Source organism: Oncorhynchus masou, chromosome 24 (genome assembly GCF_036934945.1).
Source record: "Oncorhynchus masou masou isolate Uvic2021 chromosome 24, UVic_Omas_1.1, whole genome shotgun sequence".
NCBI lineage: Eukaryota > Metazoa > Chordata > Actinopteri > Salmoniformes > Salmonidae > Oncorhynchus > Oncorhynchus masou.
The window spans coordinates 117,877,705-117,892,510 of NC_088235.1; the positions used below are offsets into that span (position 1 = coordinate 117,877,705).

The 14,806-nt window shown below is 50.7% G+C and overlaps 1 protein-coding gene across 1 annotated transcript in view; it reads right to left on the reverse strand.

The window, feature by feature from the left end:
• Window positions 1-14,806, reverse strand: part of LOC135513330 (mitochondrial import receptor subunit TOM70-like) — a 42,648-nt gene that overhangs the window by 15,118 nt on the left and 12,724 nt on the right. Inside the window, exon 4 of the mRNA XM_064936249.1 lies at window positions 5,430-5,539. Coding sequence (XP_064792321.1) covers window positions 5,430-5,539 — 110 coding nt within the window. The remainder of the gene's footprint in view (window positions 1-5,429; window positions 5,540-14,806) is intronic.

Below are 14,806 nucleotides of genomic sequence, written 5' to 3' on the forward strand. Positions count from 1 at the left end.
TTCCACCTCTTTCCTAACCCCACTCTGTGGTGTTATCCACGTTCCACCTCTTTCTTACCCCCACTCTGTGGTGTTATCCACGTTTCACCTCTTCCCTAACCCCACTCTGCGGTGTTATCCACGTTCCACCTCTTCCCTAACCCCACTCTGCGGTGTTATCCACGTTTCACCTCTTCCCTAACCCCACTCTGCGGTGTTATCCACGTTCCACCTCTTCCCTAACCCCACTCTGCGGTGTTATCCACGTTTCACCTCTTTCCTACCCCCACTCTGCGGTGTTATCCACGTTCCACCTCTTCCCTAACCCCACTCTGCGGTGTTATCCACGTTTCACCTCTTTCCTACCCCCACTCTGCGGTGTTATCCACGTTTCACCTCTTTCCTACCCCCACTCTGCGGTGTTATCCACGTTCCACCTCTTCCCTAACCCCACTCTGCGGTGTTATCCACGTTCCACCTCTTCCCTAACCCCACTCTGCGGTGTTATCCACGTTCCACCTCTTCCCTAACCCCACTCTGCGGTGTTATCCACGTTCCACCTCTTTCCTACCCCCACTCTGCGGTGTTATCCACGTTTCACCTCTTTCTTACCCCCACTCTGCGGTGTTATCCACGTTTCACCTCTTTCCTACCCCCACTCTGCGGTGTTATCCACGTTCCACCTCTTCCCTAACCCCACTCTGCGGTGTTATCCACGTTCCACCTCTTTCCTACCCCCACTCTGCGGTGTTATCCACGTTTCACCTCTTTCTTACCCCCACTCTGCGGTGTTATCCACGTTTCACCTCTTTCCTACCCCCACTCTGCGGTGTTATCCACGTTCCACCTCTTCCCTAACCCCACTCTGCGGTGTTATCCACGTTCCACCTCTTTCCTACCCCCACTCTGCGGTGTTATCCACGTTTCACCTCTTTCCTAACCCCACTCTGCGGTGTTATCCACGTTCCACCTCTTTCCTACCCCCACTCTGCGGTGTTATCCACGTTCCACCTCTTCCCTAACCCCACTCTGCGGTGTTAGGGAACAGGCGTAGGGTCTTACCTTCATCATGATACAAATAGAAAAAATTAATCCTATTTTCAAAAGCATGTCTCGTTCATATTTCACAACCTCCGTGGGCTTTTGGAGTTGCCTTTACAGGATCTAGCAGAATAATAGCCCTACACTTGATTTGGGCAACATTCTATCATCCTAAATGTATCTGATCAGTACTAGATTAGCTATTCCACCTACACTTATTTGCCCAGCAAGAAACCAATTAACCAAATGGCCTATACAGACAGAGATTCAGTGAAGCAAAATCCCCAAAAGTCAGAGGCTTGTGGTAGGGAGTAGGTCTAGGCTACTAAGTGACCAGTAGGGAGTAGGTCTAGGCTACTAAGTGACCGGTAGGGAGTAGGCCTGGGCTACTAAGTGACCGGTAGGGAGTAGGCCTGGGCTACTAAGTGACCGGTAGGGAGTAGGCCTGGGCTACTAAGTGACCGGTAGGGAGTAGGTCTAGGCTACTAAGTGACCGGTAGGGAGTAGGCTTGGGCTACTAAGTGACCGGTAGGGAGTAGGCCTGGGCTACTAAGTGACCGGTAGGGAGTAGGTCTGGGCTACTAAGTGACCGGTAGGGAGTAGGCTTGGGCTACTAAGTGACCGGTAGGGAGTAGGCCTGGGCTACTAAGTGACCGGTAGGGAGTAGGCCTGGGCTACTAAGTGACCGGTAGGGAGTAGGCCTGGGCTACTAAGTGACCGGTAGGGAGTAGGCCTGGGCTACTAAGTGACCGGTAGGGAGTAGGCCTGGGCTACTAAGTGACCGGTAGGGAGTAGGCCTGGGCTACTAAGTGACCGGTAGGGAGTAGGCCTGGGCTACTAAGTGACCGGTAGGGAGTAGGCCTGGGCTACTAAGTGACCGGTAGGGAGTAGGCCTGGGCTACTAAGTGACCGGTAGGGAGTAGGCCTGGGCTACTAAGTGACCGGTAGGGAGTAGGCCTGGGCTACTAAGTGACCGGTAGGGAGTAGGCCTGGGCTACTAAGTGACCGGTAGGGAGTAGGCCTGGGCTACTAAGTGACCGGTAGGGAGTAGGCCTGGGCTACTAAGTGACCGGTAGGGAGTAGGCTTGGGCTACTAAGTGACCGGTAGGGAGTAGGCCTGGGCTACTAAGTGACCGGTAGGGAGTAGGCCTGGGCTACTAAGTGACCGGTAGGGAGTAGGCCTGGGCTACTAAGTGACCGGTAGGGAGTAGGCCTGGGCTACTAAGTGACCGGTAGGGAGTAGGCCTGGGCTACTAAGTGACCGGTAGGGAGTAGGCTTGGGCTACTAAGTGACTGGTAGGGAGTAGGCCTGGGCTACTAAGTGACTGGTAGGGAGTAGGCCTGGGCTACTAAGTGACCGGTAGGGAGTAGGCCTAGGCTACTGCGAGTGAAGAGCAACATAATCCACTTGATAAACTACACAACAAGCTGGTAGAATGTTCTGATCAGGGCCAATGAATGAGCCAACTAGACAAGTTGATCCAGAGCATCCCAAACATGCTCAATGGGTGACATGTCTGGTGAGTATGCAGACCATGGAAGAACTGGGACACCATACACACTACGCTGCCTGCTCAGTACAGTACACCTACTCAGTACAGTTGAACCTGTGATTCATCCGTGAACAGCACACTTCTCCAGCGTGCCAGTGGCCACTGAAGTCAGTTATGACACCAAGCTGCAGTCAGATCAAGACTAGTGAGGACTAGTGAGGATGACAAGCACGAGAATGAGCTTCCATTAGCCTAACTATATTTGGTATTGGTGCATTACCACTACAAGCCCGACAGTGATAATGCACCATACCAAACACTAAGCCCGACAGTGATAATGCCCCACACCAAACACAAAGCCTGACAGTGATAATGCACCACACCAAACACTAAGCCCGACAGTGATAATGCCCCATACCAAACACTAAGCCCGACAGTGATAATGCCCCATACCAAACACTAAGCCCGACAGTGATAATGGCCCATACCAAACACTAAGCCCGACAGTGATAATGGCCCATACCAAACACTAAGCCCGACAGTGATAATGGCCCATACCAAACACTAAGCCCGACAGTGATAATGGCCCATACCAAACACTAAGCCCGACAGTGATAATGGCCCATACCAAACACTAAGCCCGACAGTGATAATGCACCACACCAAACACTAAGCCCGACAGTGATAATGCACCACACCAAACACAAAGCCCGACAGTGATAATGCCCCACACCAAACACTAAGCCCGACAGTGATAATGCACCACACCAAACACTAAGCCCGACAGTGATAATGCACCACACCAAACACTAAGCCCGACAGTGATAATGCCCCATACCAAACACTAAGCCTGACAGTGATAATGCCCCATACCAAACACTAAGCCTGACAGTGATAATGCCCCATACCAAACACTAAGCCTGACAGTGATAATGCCCCATACCAAACACTAAGCCTGACAGTGATAATGCCCCATACCAAACACTAAGCCTGACAGTGATAATGCCCCATACCAAACACTAAGCCTGACAGTGATAATGGCCCATACCAAACACTAAGCCTGACAGTGATAATGGCCCATACCAAACACTAAGCCTGACAGTGATAATGGCCCATACCAAACACTAAGCCTGACAGTGATAATGGCCCATACCAAACACTAAGCCTGACAGTGATAATGGCCCATACCAAACACTAAGCCTGACAGTGATAATGGCCCATACCAAACACTAAGCCTGACAGTGATAATGGCCCATACCAAACACTAAGCCTGACAGTGATAATGGCCCATACCAAACACTAAGCCTGACAGTGATAATGGCCCATACCAAACACTAAGCCTGACAGTGATAATGGCCCATACCAAACACTAAGCCTGACAGTGATAATGCATCAAAATTCAATTAAACTCAGCAAAAAAAAGAAACATCCAGGACCCTTTTCAGGACCCCTAATTTGTAAAAATCCCAAAAACTCCACAGACCTTCATTGTAAAGGGTTTAAACACTGTTTCCCATGCTTGTTCAATGAACCATAAACAATTAATGAACATGCACCTGTGGAACGGTCGTTAAGACACTAACAGCTTACAGATGGTATGCAATTAAGGTCACAGTTATGAAAACTTAGGACACTAAAGAGGCCTTTCCATAAACACCAAAAGAAAGATGCCCAGGGTCCCTGCTCATCTGCGTGAACGTGCCTTAGGCATGCTGCAAGGAGGCATTAGGACTGCAGATGTGGCCAATGTCTGTACTGTGAGACGCCTAAGACCGCACTACAGGGAGACAGGACGGACAGCTGATGGTCCTCACAGTGGCAGACCACGTGTAACAACACCTGCACAGGATCGGTACATCCGAACATCACACCAGCGGGACAGGTACAGTACAGCAACAACTGCCCGAGTTACACCAGGAACGCACAATCCCTCCATCAGTGCTCAGACTGTCTGCAATAGGCTGAGGGAGGCTGGACTGAGGTCTTGTAGTTCTGTTGTAAGGCAGGTCCTCACCAGACATCACCAGCAACGTTGTCGCCTATGGGCACAAACCCACCGTTGCTGGACCAGACAGGACTGGCAAAAAGTGCTCTTCACTGACGAGCAGCGGTTGTCTCACAAGGGGTGATGGTCGGATTCGCATTTATCGTTGAAGGAATGACCGTTACACCGAGGCCTGTACTCTGGAGCGGGATCGATTTGGAGGTGGAGGGTCCGTCATGGTCTGGGGCAGTGTGTCACAGCATCATCGGACTGAGCTTGTTGTCATTGCAGGCAATCTTAACGCTGTGCTTTACAGGGAAGACAACCCCCTCCCTCATGTGGTACCCTTCCTACAGGCTCATCCTGACATGACCCTCCAGCATGACAATGCCACCAGCCATATTGCTCGTTCTGTGCGTGATTTCCTACAAGACAGGAATGTCAGTGTTCTGCCAGAGCCTGGATCTCAATCCCATTGAGCACGTCTGGGACCTGTTGGATCGGAGGGTGAGGGCTAGGGCCATTCCCCCCAGAAATGTCTGGGAACTTGCAGGTGCCTTGGTGGAAGAGTAGGGTAACATCTCACATAAAGAACTGCCAAATATGGTGCAGGAGGAGATGCATTGCAGTATTTAATGCAGCTGGTGGCCACACCAGATACTGACTGTTACTTTTTATTTTGACCCCCCCCCCTTTTGTTCAGGGACACATTATTCCATTTCTGTTAGTCACATGTCTGTGGAACTTGTTCAGTTTATGTCTCAGTTGTTGAATCTTGATATGTTCATACAAATATTTACACATGTTAAGTTTGCTGAAAATAAACGCAGTTGACAGTGAGAGGATTTTTTTTTTTTTTGCTGAGTTTAGTTGTAATCAAACAGCATCTATGTTCAGTAAGGAGCAACAGGAGAGCTGGGACATCCTCTCACCTTGTATTTGTCTTTGGCCTTCTCCTTCCCCAGCAGTTTCAGGACTTTGTCTGCTAGCAGCATACTCTGCTGGTTCTGGAAGGCCTCCAGGATACACACCGCTGTCACATCTACAGGAACAGGAGGGGGGGGGTATATGGGGGTTCCCTTGTTATCTACAGGAACAGGAGGGGGGGGGTATATGGGGGTTCCCTTGTTATCTACAGGAACAGGAGGAGGGGGAATATATGGGGGTTCCCTTGTTATCTACAGGAACAGGAGGGGGATATATGGGGGTTCCCTTGTTATCTACAGGAACAGGAGGGGGGTATATGGGGGTTCCCTTGTTATCTACAGGAACAGGAGGAGGGGGAATATATGGGGGTTCCCTTGTTATCTACAGGAACAGGAGGGGGGATATATGGGGGTTCCCTTGTTATCTACAGGAACAGGAGGAGGGGGGAATATATGGGGGTTCCCTTGTTATCTACAGGAACAGGAGGAGGAGGGGGAATATATGGGGGTTCCCTTGTTATCTACAGGAACAGGAGGAGGAGGGGGAATATATGGGGGTTCCCTTGTTATCTACAGGAACAGGAGGAGGGGGGGAATATATGGGGGTTCCCTTGTTATCTACAGGAACAGGAGGAGGAGGGGGTATATGGGGGTTCCCTTGTTATCTACAGGAACAGGAGGAGGGGGGAATATATGGGGGTTCCCTTGTTATCTACAGGAACAGGAGGAGGGGGGAATATATGGGGGTTCCCTTGTTATCTACAGGAACAGGAGGGGGATATATGGGGGTTCCCTTGTTATCTACAGGAACAGGAGGAGGAGGGGGTATATGGGGGTTCCCTTGTTATCTACAGGAACAGGAGGAGGGGGAATATATGGGGGTTCCCTTGTCATCTACAGGAACAGGAGGAGGAGGGGGGAATATATGGGGGTTCACTTGTTATCTACAGGAACAGGAGGAGGGGGAATATATGGGGGTTCCCTTGTTATCTACAGGAACAGGAGGAGGAGGGGGGGAATATATGGGGGTTCCCTTGTTATCTACAGGAACAGGAGGAGGGGGGGAATATATGGGGGTTCCCTTGTCATCTACAGGAACAGGAGGAGGAGGGGGGAATATATGGGGGTTCCCTTGTTATCTACAGGAACAGGAGGGGAATATATGGGGGTTCCCTTGTTATCTACAGGAACAGGAGGAGGGGGGGTATATGGGGGTTCCCTTGTTATCTACAGGAATAGGAGGAGGGGGGAATATATGGGGGTTCCCTTGTTATCTACAGGAATAGGAGGAGGGGGGAATATATGGGGGTTCCCTTGTTATCTACAGGAATAGGAGGAGGGGGGAATATATGGGGGTTCCCTTGTTATCTACAGGAACAGGAGGAGGGGGAATATATGGGGGTTCCCTTGTTATCTACAGGAACAGGAGGAGGGGGGGGAATATATGGGGGTTCCCTTGTTATCTACAGGAACAGGAGGAGGGGGAATATATGGGGGTTCCCTTGTCATCTACAGGAACAGGAGGAGGGGGGAATATATGGGGGTTCCCTTGTCATCTACAGGAACAGGAGGAGGAGGGGGGAATATATGGGGGTTCCCTTGTTATCTACAGGAACAGGAGGAGGGGGGGGAATATATGGGGGTTCCCTTGTCATCTACAGGAACAGGAGGAGGAGGGGGGAATATATGGGGGTTCCCTTGTTATCTACAGGAACAGGAGGAGGAGGGGGAATATATGGGGGTTCCCTTGTTATCTACAGGAACAGGAGGAGGAGGGGGAATATATGGGGGTTCCCTTGTTATCTACAGGAACAGGAGGGGGAATATATGGGGGTTCCCTTGTAATCTACAGGAACAGTAGGGGGGGAATATATGGGGGTTCCCTTGTTATCTACAGGAACAGGAGGAGGAGGGGGAATATATGGGGGTTCCCTTGTCATCTACAGGAATAGGAGGAGGAGGGGGGGGAATATATGGGGGTTCCCTTGTTATCTACAGGAACAGGAGGAGGAGGGGGAATATATGGGGGTTCCCTTGTTATCTACAGGAACAGGAGGAGGGGGTATATGGGGGTTCCCTTGTTATCTACAGGAACAGGAGGGGGGGAATATATGGGGGTTCCCTTGTTATCTACAGGAACAGGAGGGGGAATATATGGGGGTTCCCTTGTTATCTACAGGAACAGGAGGGGGAATATATGGGGGTTCCCTTGTTATCTACAGGAACAGGAGGAGGAGGGGGGTATATGGGGGTTCCCTTGTCATCTACAGGAACAGGAGGAGGGGGAATATATGGGGGTTCCCTTGTTATCTACAGGAACAGGAGGGGGAATATATGGGGGTTCCCTTGTTATCTACAGGAACAGGAGGAGAATATATGGGGTTCCCTTGTCATCTACAGGAACAGGAGGAGGGGGGGGGAATATATGGGGGTTCCCTTGTTATCTACAGGAACAGGAGGAGGGGGTATATGGGGGTTCCCTTGTTATCTACAGGAACAGGAGGAGGGGGGTATATGGGGGTTCCCTTGTCATCTACAGGAACAGGAGGAGGGGGAATATATGGGGGTTCCCTTGTTATCTACAGGAAGAGGGGGGGTATATGGGGGTTCCCTTGTTATCTACAGGAACAGGAGGGGGAATATATGGGGGTTCCCGTGTCATCTACAGGAACAGGAGGAGGGGGAATATATGGGGGTTCCCTTGTTATCTACAGGAAGAGGGGGAATATATGGGGGTTCCCTTGTTATCTACAGGAACAGGAGGGGGAATATATGGGGGTTCCCTTGTTATCTACAGGAACAGGAGGAGGGGGGAATATATGGGGGTTCCCTTGTCATCTACAGGAACAGGAGGAGGAGGGGGGAATATATGGGGGTTCCCTTGTTATCTACAGGAACAGGAGGAGGGGGGGAATATATGGGGGTTCCCTTGTTATCTACAGGAACAGGAGGAGGAGGGGGGAATATATGGGGGTTCCCTTGTTATCTACAGGAACAGGAGGGGGAATATATGGGGGTTCCCTTGTAATCTACAGGAACAGTAGGGGGAATATATGGGGGTTCCCTTGTTATCTACAGGAACAGGAGGAGGAGGGGGAATATATGGGGGTTCCCTTGTCATCTACAGGAATAGGAGGAGGAGGGGGGATTATATGGGGGTTCCCTTGTTATCTACAGGAAGAGGGGGGAATATATGGGGGTTCCCTTGTTATCTACAGGAACAGGAGGGGGAATATATGGGGGTTCCCTTGTTATCTACAGGAACAGGAGGAGGGGGGGAATATATGGGGGTTCCCATGTCATCTACAGGAACAGGAGGAGGAGGGGAATATATGGGGGTTCCCTTGTTATCTACAGGAAAAGGAGGAGGGGTGGAATATATGGGGGTTCCCTTGTTATCTACAGGAACAGGAGGAGGAGGGGGGAATATATGGGGGTTCCCTTGTTATCTACAGGAACAGGAGGGGGGAATATATGGGGGTTCCCTTGTAATCTACAGGAACAGTAGGGGGGGAATATATGGGGGTTCCCTTGTTATCTACAGGAACAGGAGGAGGAGGGGGGAATATATGGGGGTTCCCTTGTCATCTACAGGAATAGGAGGAGGAGGGGGGAATATATGGGGGTTCCCTTGTTATCTACAGGAACAGGAGGAGGAGGGGGGAATATATGGGGGTTCCCTTGTTATCTACAGGAACAGGAGGAGGAGGAGGGTATATGGGGGTTCCCTTGTTATCTACAGGAACAGGAGGGGGGGAATATATGGGGGTTCCCTTGTTATCTACAGGAACAGGAGGGGGAATATATGGGGGTTCCCTTGTTATCTACAGGAACAGGAGGAGGAGGGGGTATATGGGGGTTCCCTTGTTATCTACAGGAACAGGAGGAGGAGGGGGAATATATGGGGGTTCCCTTGTTATCTACAGGAACAGGAGGAGGAGGAGGGTATATGGGGGTTCCCTTGTTATCTACAGGAACAGGAGGGGGGAATATATGGGGGTTCCCTTGTTATCTACAGGAACAGGAGGGGGAATATATGGGGGTTCCCTTGTTATCTACAGGAACAGGAGGAGGAGGGGGTATATGGGGGTTCCCTTGTTATCTACAGGAACAGGAGGAGGAGGGGGAATATATGGGGGTTCCCTTGTTATCTACAGGAACAGGAGGAGGAGGAGGGTATATGGGGGTTCCCTTGTTATCTACAGGAACAGGAGGGGGGAATATATGGGGGTTCCCTTGTTATCTACAGGAACAGGAGGGGGAATATATGGGGGTTCCCTTGTTATCTACAGGAACAGGAGGAGGAGGGGGTATATGGGGGTTCCCTTGTTATCTACAGGAACAGGAGGAGGAGGGGGTATATGGGGGTTCCCTTGTTATCTACAGGAACAGGAGGGGGAATATATGGGGGTTCCCTTGTTATCTACAGGAACAGGAGGGGGAATATATGGGGTTTCCCTTGTTATCTACAGGAACAGGAGGGGGAATATATGGGGGTTCCCTTGTAATCTACAGGAACAGTAGGGGGGAATATATGGGGGTTCCCTTGTTATCTACAGGAACAGGAGGAGGAGGGGGAATATATGGGGGTTCCCTTGTCATCTACAGGAATAGGAGGAGGAGGGGGAATATATGGGGGTTCCCTTGTTATCTACAGGAACAGGAGGAGGAGGGGGAATATATGGGGGTTCCCTTGTTATCTACAGGAACAGGAGGAGGAGGAGGGTATATGGGGGTTCCCTTGTTATCTACAGGAACAGGAGGGGGGAATATATGGGGGTTCCCTTGTTATCTACAGGAACAGGAGGGGGAATATATGGGGGTTCCCTTGTTATCTACAGGAACAGGAGGAGGAGGGGGGTATATGGGGGTTCCCTTGTTATCTACAGGAACAGGAGGAGGAGGGGGGAATATATGGGGGTTCCCTTGTTATCTACAGGAACAGGAGGAGGAGGAGGGTATATGGGGGTTCCCTTGTTATCTACAGGAACAGGAGGGGGAATATATGGGGGTTCCCTTGTTATCTACAGGAACAGGAGGGGGAATATATGGGGGTTCCCTTGTTATCTACAGGAACAGGAGGAGGAGGGGGGTATATGGGGGTTCCCTTGTTATCTACAGGAACAGGAGGAGGAGGGGGGAATATATGGGGGTTCCCTTGTTATCTACAGGAACAGGAGGAGGAGGGGGGTATATGGGGGTTCCCTTGTTATCTACAGGAACAGGAGGGGGAATATATGGGGTTTCCCTTGTTATCTACAGGAACAGGAGGGGGGAATATATGGGGGTTCCCTTGTTATCTACAGGAACAGGAGGAGGAGGGGGGTATATGGGGGTTCCCTTGTTATCTACAGGAACAGGAGGAGGAGGGGGGTATATGGGGGTTCCCTTGTTATCTACAGGAACAGGAGGGGGGAATATATGGGGGTTCCCTTGTTATCTACAGGAACAGGAGGGGGGAATATATGGGGTTTCCCTTGTTATCTACAGGAACAGGAGGGGGGAATATATGGGGGTTCCCTTGTTATCTACAGGAACAGGAGGAGGAGGGGGTATATGGGGGTTCCCTTGTCATCTACAGGAACAGGAGGAGGGGGAATATATGGGGGTTCCCTTGTTATCTACAGGAACAGGAGGGGGGGAATATATGGGGGTTCCCTTGTTATCTACAGGAACAGGAGGGGGGGAATATATGGGGGTTCCCTTGTTATCTACAGGAACAGGAGGAGGGGGGGAATATATGGGGTTCCCTTGTTATCTACAGGAATAGGAGGAGGGGGGAATATATGGGGGTTCCCTTGTCATCTACAGGAACAGGAGGAGGGGGGGAATATATGGGGGTTCACTTGTTATCTACAGGAACAGGAGGGGGGAATATATGGGGGTTCCCGTGTCATCTACAGGAACAGGAGGAGGGGGAATATATGGGGGTTCCCTTGTTATCTACAGGAAGAGGGGGAATATATGGGGGTTCCCTTGTTATCTACAGGAACAGGAGGGGGAATATATGGGGGTTCCCTTGTTATCTACAGGAACAGGAGGAGGGGGAATATATGGGGGTTCCCTTGTCATCTACAGGAACAGGAGGAGGAGGGGGAATATATGGGGGTTCCCTTGTTATCTACAGGAACAGGAGGAGGGGGAATATATGGGGGTTCCCTTGTTATCTACAGGAACAGGAGGAGGAGGGGGAATATATGGGGGTTCCCTTGTTATCTACAGGAACAGGAGGGGGAATATATGGGGGTTCCCTTGTAATCTACAGGAACAGTAGGGGGAATATATGGGGGTTCCCTTGTTATCTACAGGAACAGGAGGAGGAGGGGGAATATATGGGGGTTCCCTTGTCATCTACAGGAATAGGAGGAGGAGGGGGATTATATGGGGGTTCCCTTGTTATCTACAGGAAGAGGGGGAATATATGGGGGTTCCCTTGTTATCTACAGGAACAGGAGGGGGAATATATGGGGGTTCCCTTGTTATCTACAGGAACAGGAGGAGGGGGAATATATGGGGGTTCCCTTGTCATCTACAGGAACAGGAGGAGGAGGGGAATATATGGGGGTTCCCTTGTTATCTACAGGAACAGGAGGAGGGGGGAATATATGGGGGTTCCCTTGTTATCTACAGGAACAGGAGGAGGAGGGGGAATATATGGGGGTTCCCTTGTTATCTACAGGAACAGGAGGGGGAATATATGGGGGTTCCCTTGTAATCTACAGGAACAGTAGGGGGGAATATATGGGGGTTCCCTTGTTATCTACAGGAACAGGAGGAGGAGGGGGAATATATGGGGGTTCCCTTGTCATCTACAGGAATAGGAGGAGGAGGGGGAATATATGGGGGTTCCCTTGTTATCTACAGGAACAGGAGGAGGAGGGGGAATATATGGGGGTTCCCTTGTTATCTACAGGAACAGGAGGAGGAGGAGGGTATATGGGGGTTCCCTTGTTATCTACAGGAACAGGAGGGGGGAATATATGGGGGTTCCCTTGTTATCTACAGGAACAGGAGGGGGAATATATGGGGGTTCCCTTGTTATCTACAGGAACAGGAGGAGGAGGGGGTATATGGGGGTTCCCTTGTTATCTACAGGAACAGGAGGAGGAGGGGGAATATATGGGGGTTCCCTTGTTATCTACAGGAACAGGAGGAGGAGGAGGGTATATGGGGGTTCCCTTGTTATCTACAGGAACAGGAGGGGGAATATATGGGGGTTCCCTTGTTATCTACAGGAACAGGAGGGGGAATATATGGGGGTTCCCTTGTTATCTACAGGAACAGGAGGAGGAGGGGGTATATGGGGGTTCCCTTGTTATCTACAGGAACAGGAGGAGGAGGGGGAATATATGGGGGTTCCCTTGTTATCTACAGGAACAGGAGGAGGAGGAGGGTATATGGGGGTTCCCTTGTTATCTACAGGAACAGGAGGGGGAATATATGGGGGTTCCCTTGTTATCTACAGGAACAGGAGGGGGAATATATGGGGGTTCCCTTGTTATCTACAGGAACAGGAGGAGGAGGGGGTATATGGGGGTTCCCTTGTTATCTACAGGAACAGGAGGAGGAGGGGGTATATGGGGGTTCCCTTGTTATCTACAGGAACAGGAGGGGGAATATATGGGGGTTCCCTTGTTATCTACAGGAACAGGAGGGGGAATATATGGGGTTTCCCTTGTTATCTACAGGAACAGGAGGGGGAATATATGGGGGTTCCCTTGTAATCTACAGGAACAGTAGGGGGAATATATGGGGGTTCCCTTGTTATCTACAGGAACAGGAGGAGGAGGGGGAATATATGGGGGTTCCCTTGTCATCTACAGGAATAGGAGGAGGAGGGGGAATATATGGGGGTTCCCTTGTTATCTACAGGAACAGGAGGAGGAGGGGGGAATATATGGGGGTTCCCTTGTTATCTACAGGAACAGGAGGAGGAGGAGGGTATATGGGGGTTCCCTTGTTATCTACAGGAACAGGAGGGGGAATATATGGGGGTTCCCTTGTTATCTACAGGAACAGGAGGGGGGAATATATGGGGGTTCCCTTGTTATCTACAGGAACAGGAGGAGGAGGGGGGTATATGGGGGTTCCCTTGTTATCTACAGGAACAGGAGGAGGGGGGAATATATGGGGGTTCCCTTGTTATCTACAGGAACAGGAGGAGGAGGAGGGTATATGGGGGTTCCCTTGTTATCTACAGGAACAGGAGGGGGAATATATGGGGGTTCCCTTGTTATCTACAGGAACAGGAGGGGGAATATATGGGGGTTCCCTTGTTATCTACAGGAACAGGAGGAGGAGGGGGTATATGGGGGTTCCCTTGTTATCTACAGGAACAGGAGGAGGAGGGGGAATATATGGGGGTTCCCTTGTTATCTACAGGAACAGGAGGAGGAGGAGGGTATATGGGGGTTCCCTTGTTATCTACAGGAACAGGAGGGGGGGAATATATGGGGGTTCCCTTGTTATCTACAGGAACAGGAGGGGGGGAATATATGGGGGTTCCCTTGTTATCTACAGGAACAGGAGGAGGAGGGGGTATATGGGGGTTCCCTTGTTATCTACAGGAACAGGAGGAGGAGGGGGGTATATGGGGGTTCCCTTGTTATCTACAGGAACAGGAGGGGGAATATATGGGGGTTCCCTTGTTATCTACAGGAACAGGAGGGGGAATATATGGGGTTTCCCTTGTTATCTACAGGAACAGGAGGGGGAATATATGGGGGTTCCCTTGTTATCTACAGGAACAGGAGGAGGAGGGGGTATATGGGGGTTCCCTTGTCATCTACAGGAACAGGAGGAGGGGGAATATATGGGGGTTCCCTTGTTATCTACAGGAACAGGAGGGGGGAATATATGGGGGTTCCCTTGTTATCTACAGGAACAGGAGGGGGAATATATGGGGGTTCCCTTGTTATCTACAGGAACAGGAGGAGGGGGGAATATATGGGGTTCCCTTGTTATCTACAGGAATAGGAGGAGGGGGGAATATATGGGGGTTCCCTTGTCATCTACAGGAACAGGAGGAGGGGGGAATATATGGGGTTCCCTTGTTATCTACAGGAATAGGAGGAGGGGGAATATATGGGGGTTCCCTTGTTATCTACAGGAACAGGAGGAGGAGGGGGGGAATATATGGGGGTTCCCTTGTTATCTACAGGAACAGGAGGAGGGGGGAATATATGGGGTTCCCTTGTTATCTACAGGAACAGGAGGAGGGGGGGTATATGGGGGTTCCCTTGTTATCTACAGGAACAGGAGGAGGGGGAATATATGGGGGTTCCCTTGTCATCTACAGGAACAGGAGGAGGGGGAATATATGGGGGTTCCCTTGTTATCTACAGGAAGAGGGGGGTATATGGGGGTTCCCTTGTTATCTACAG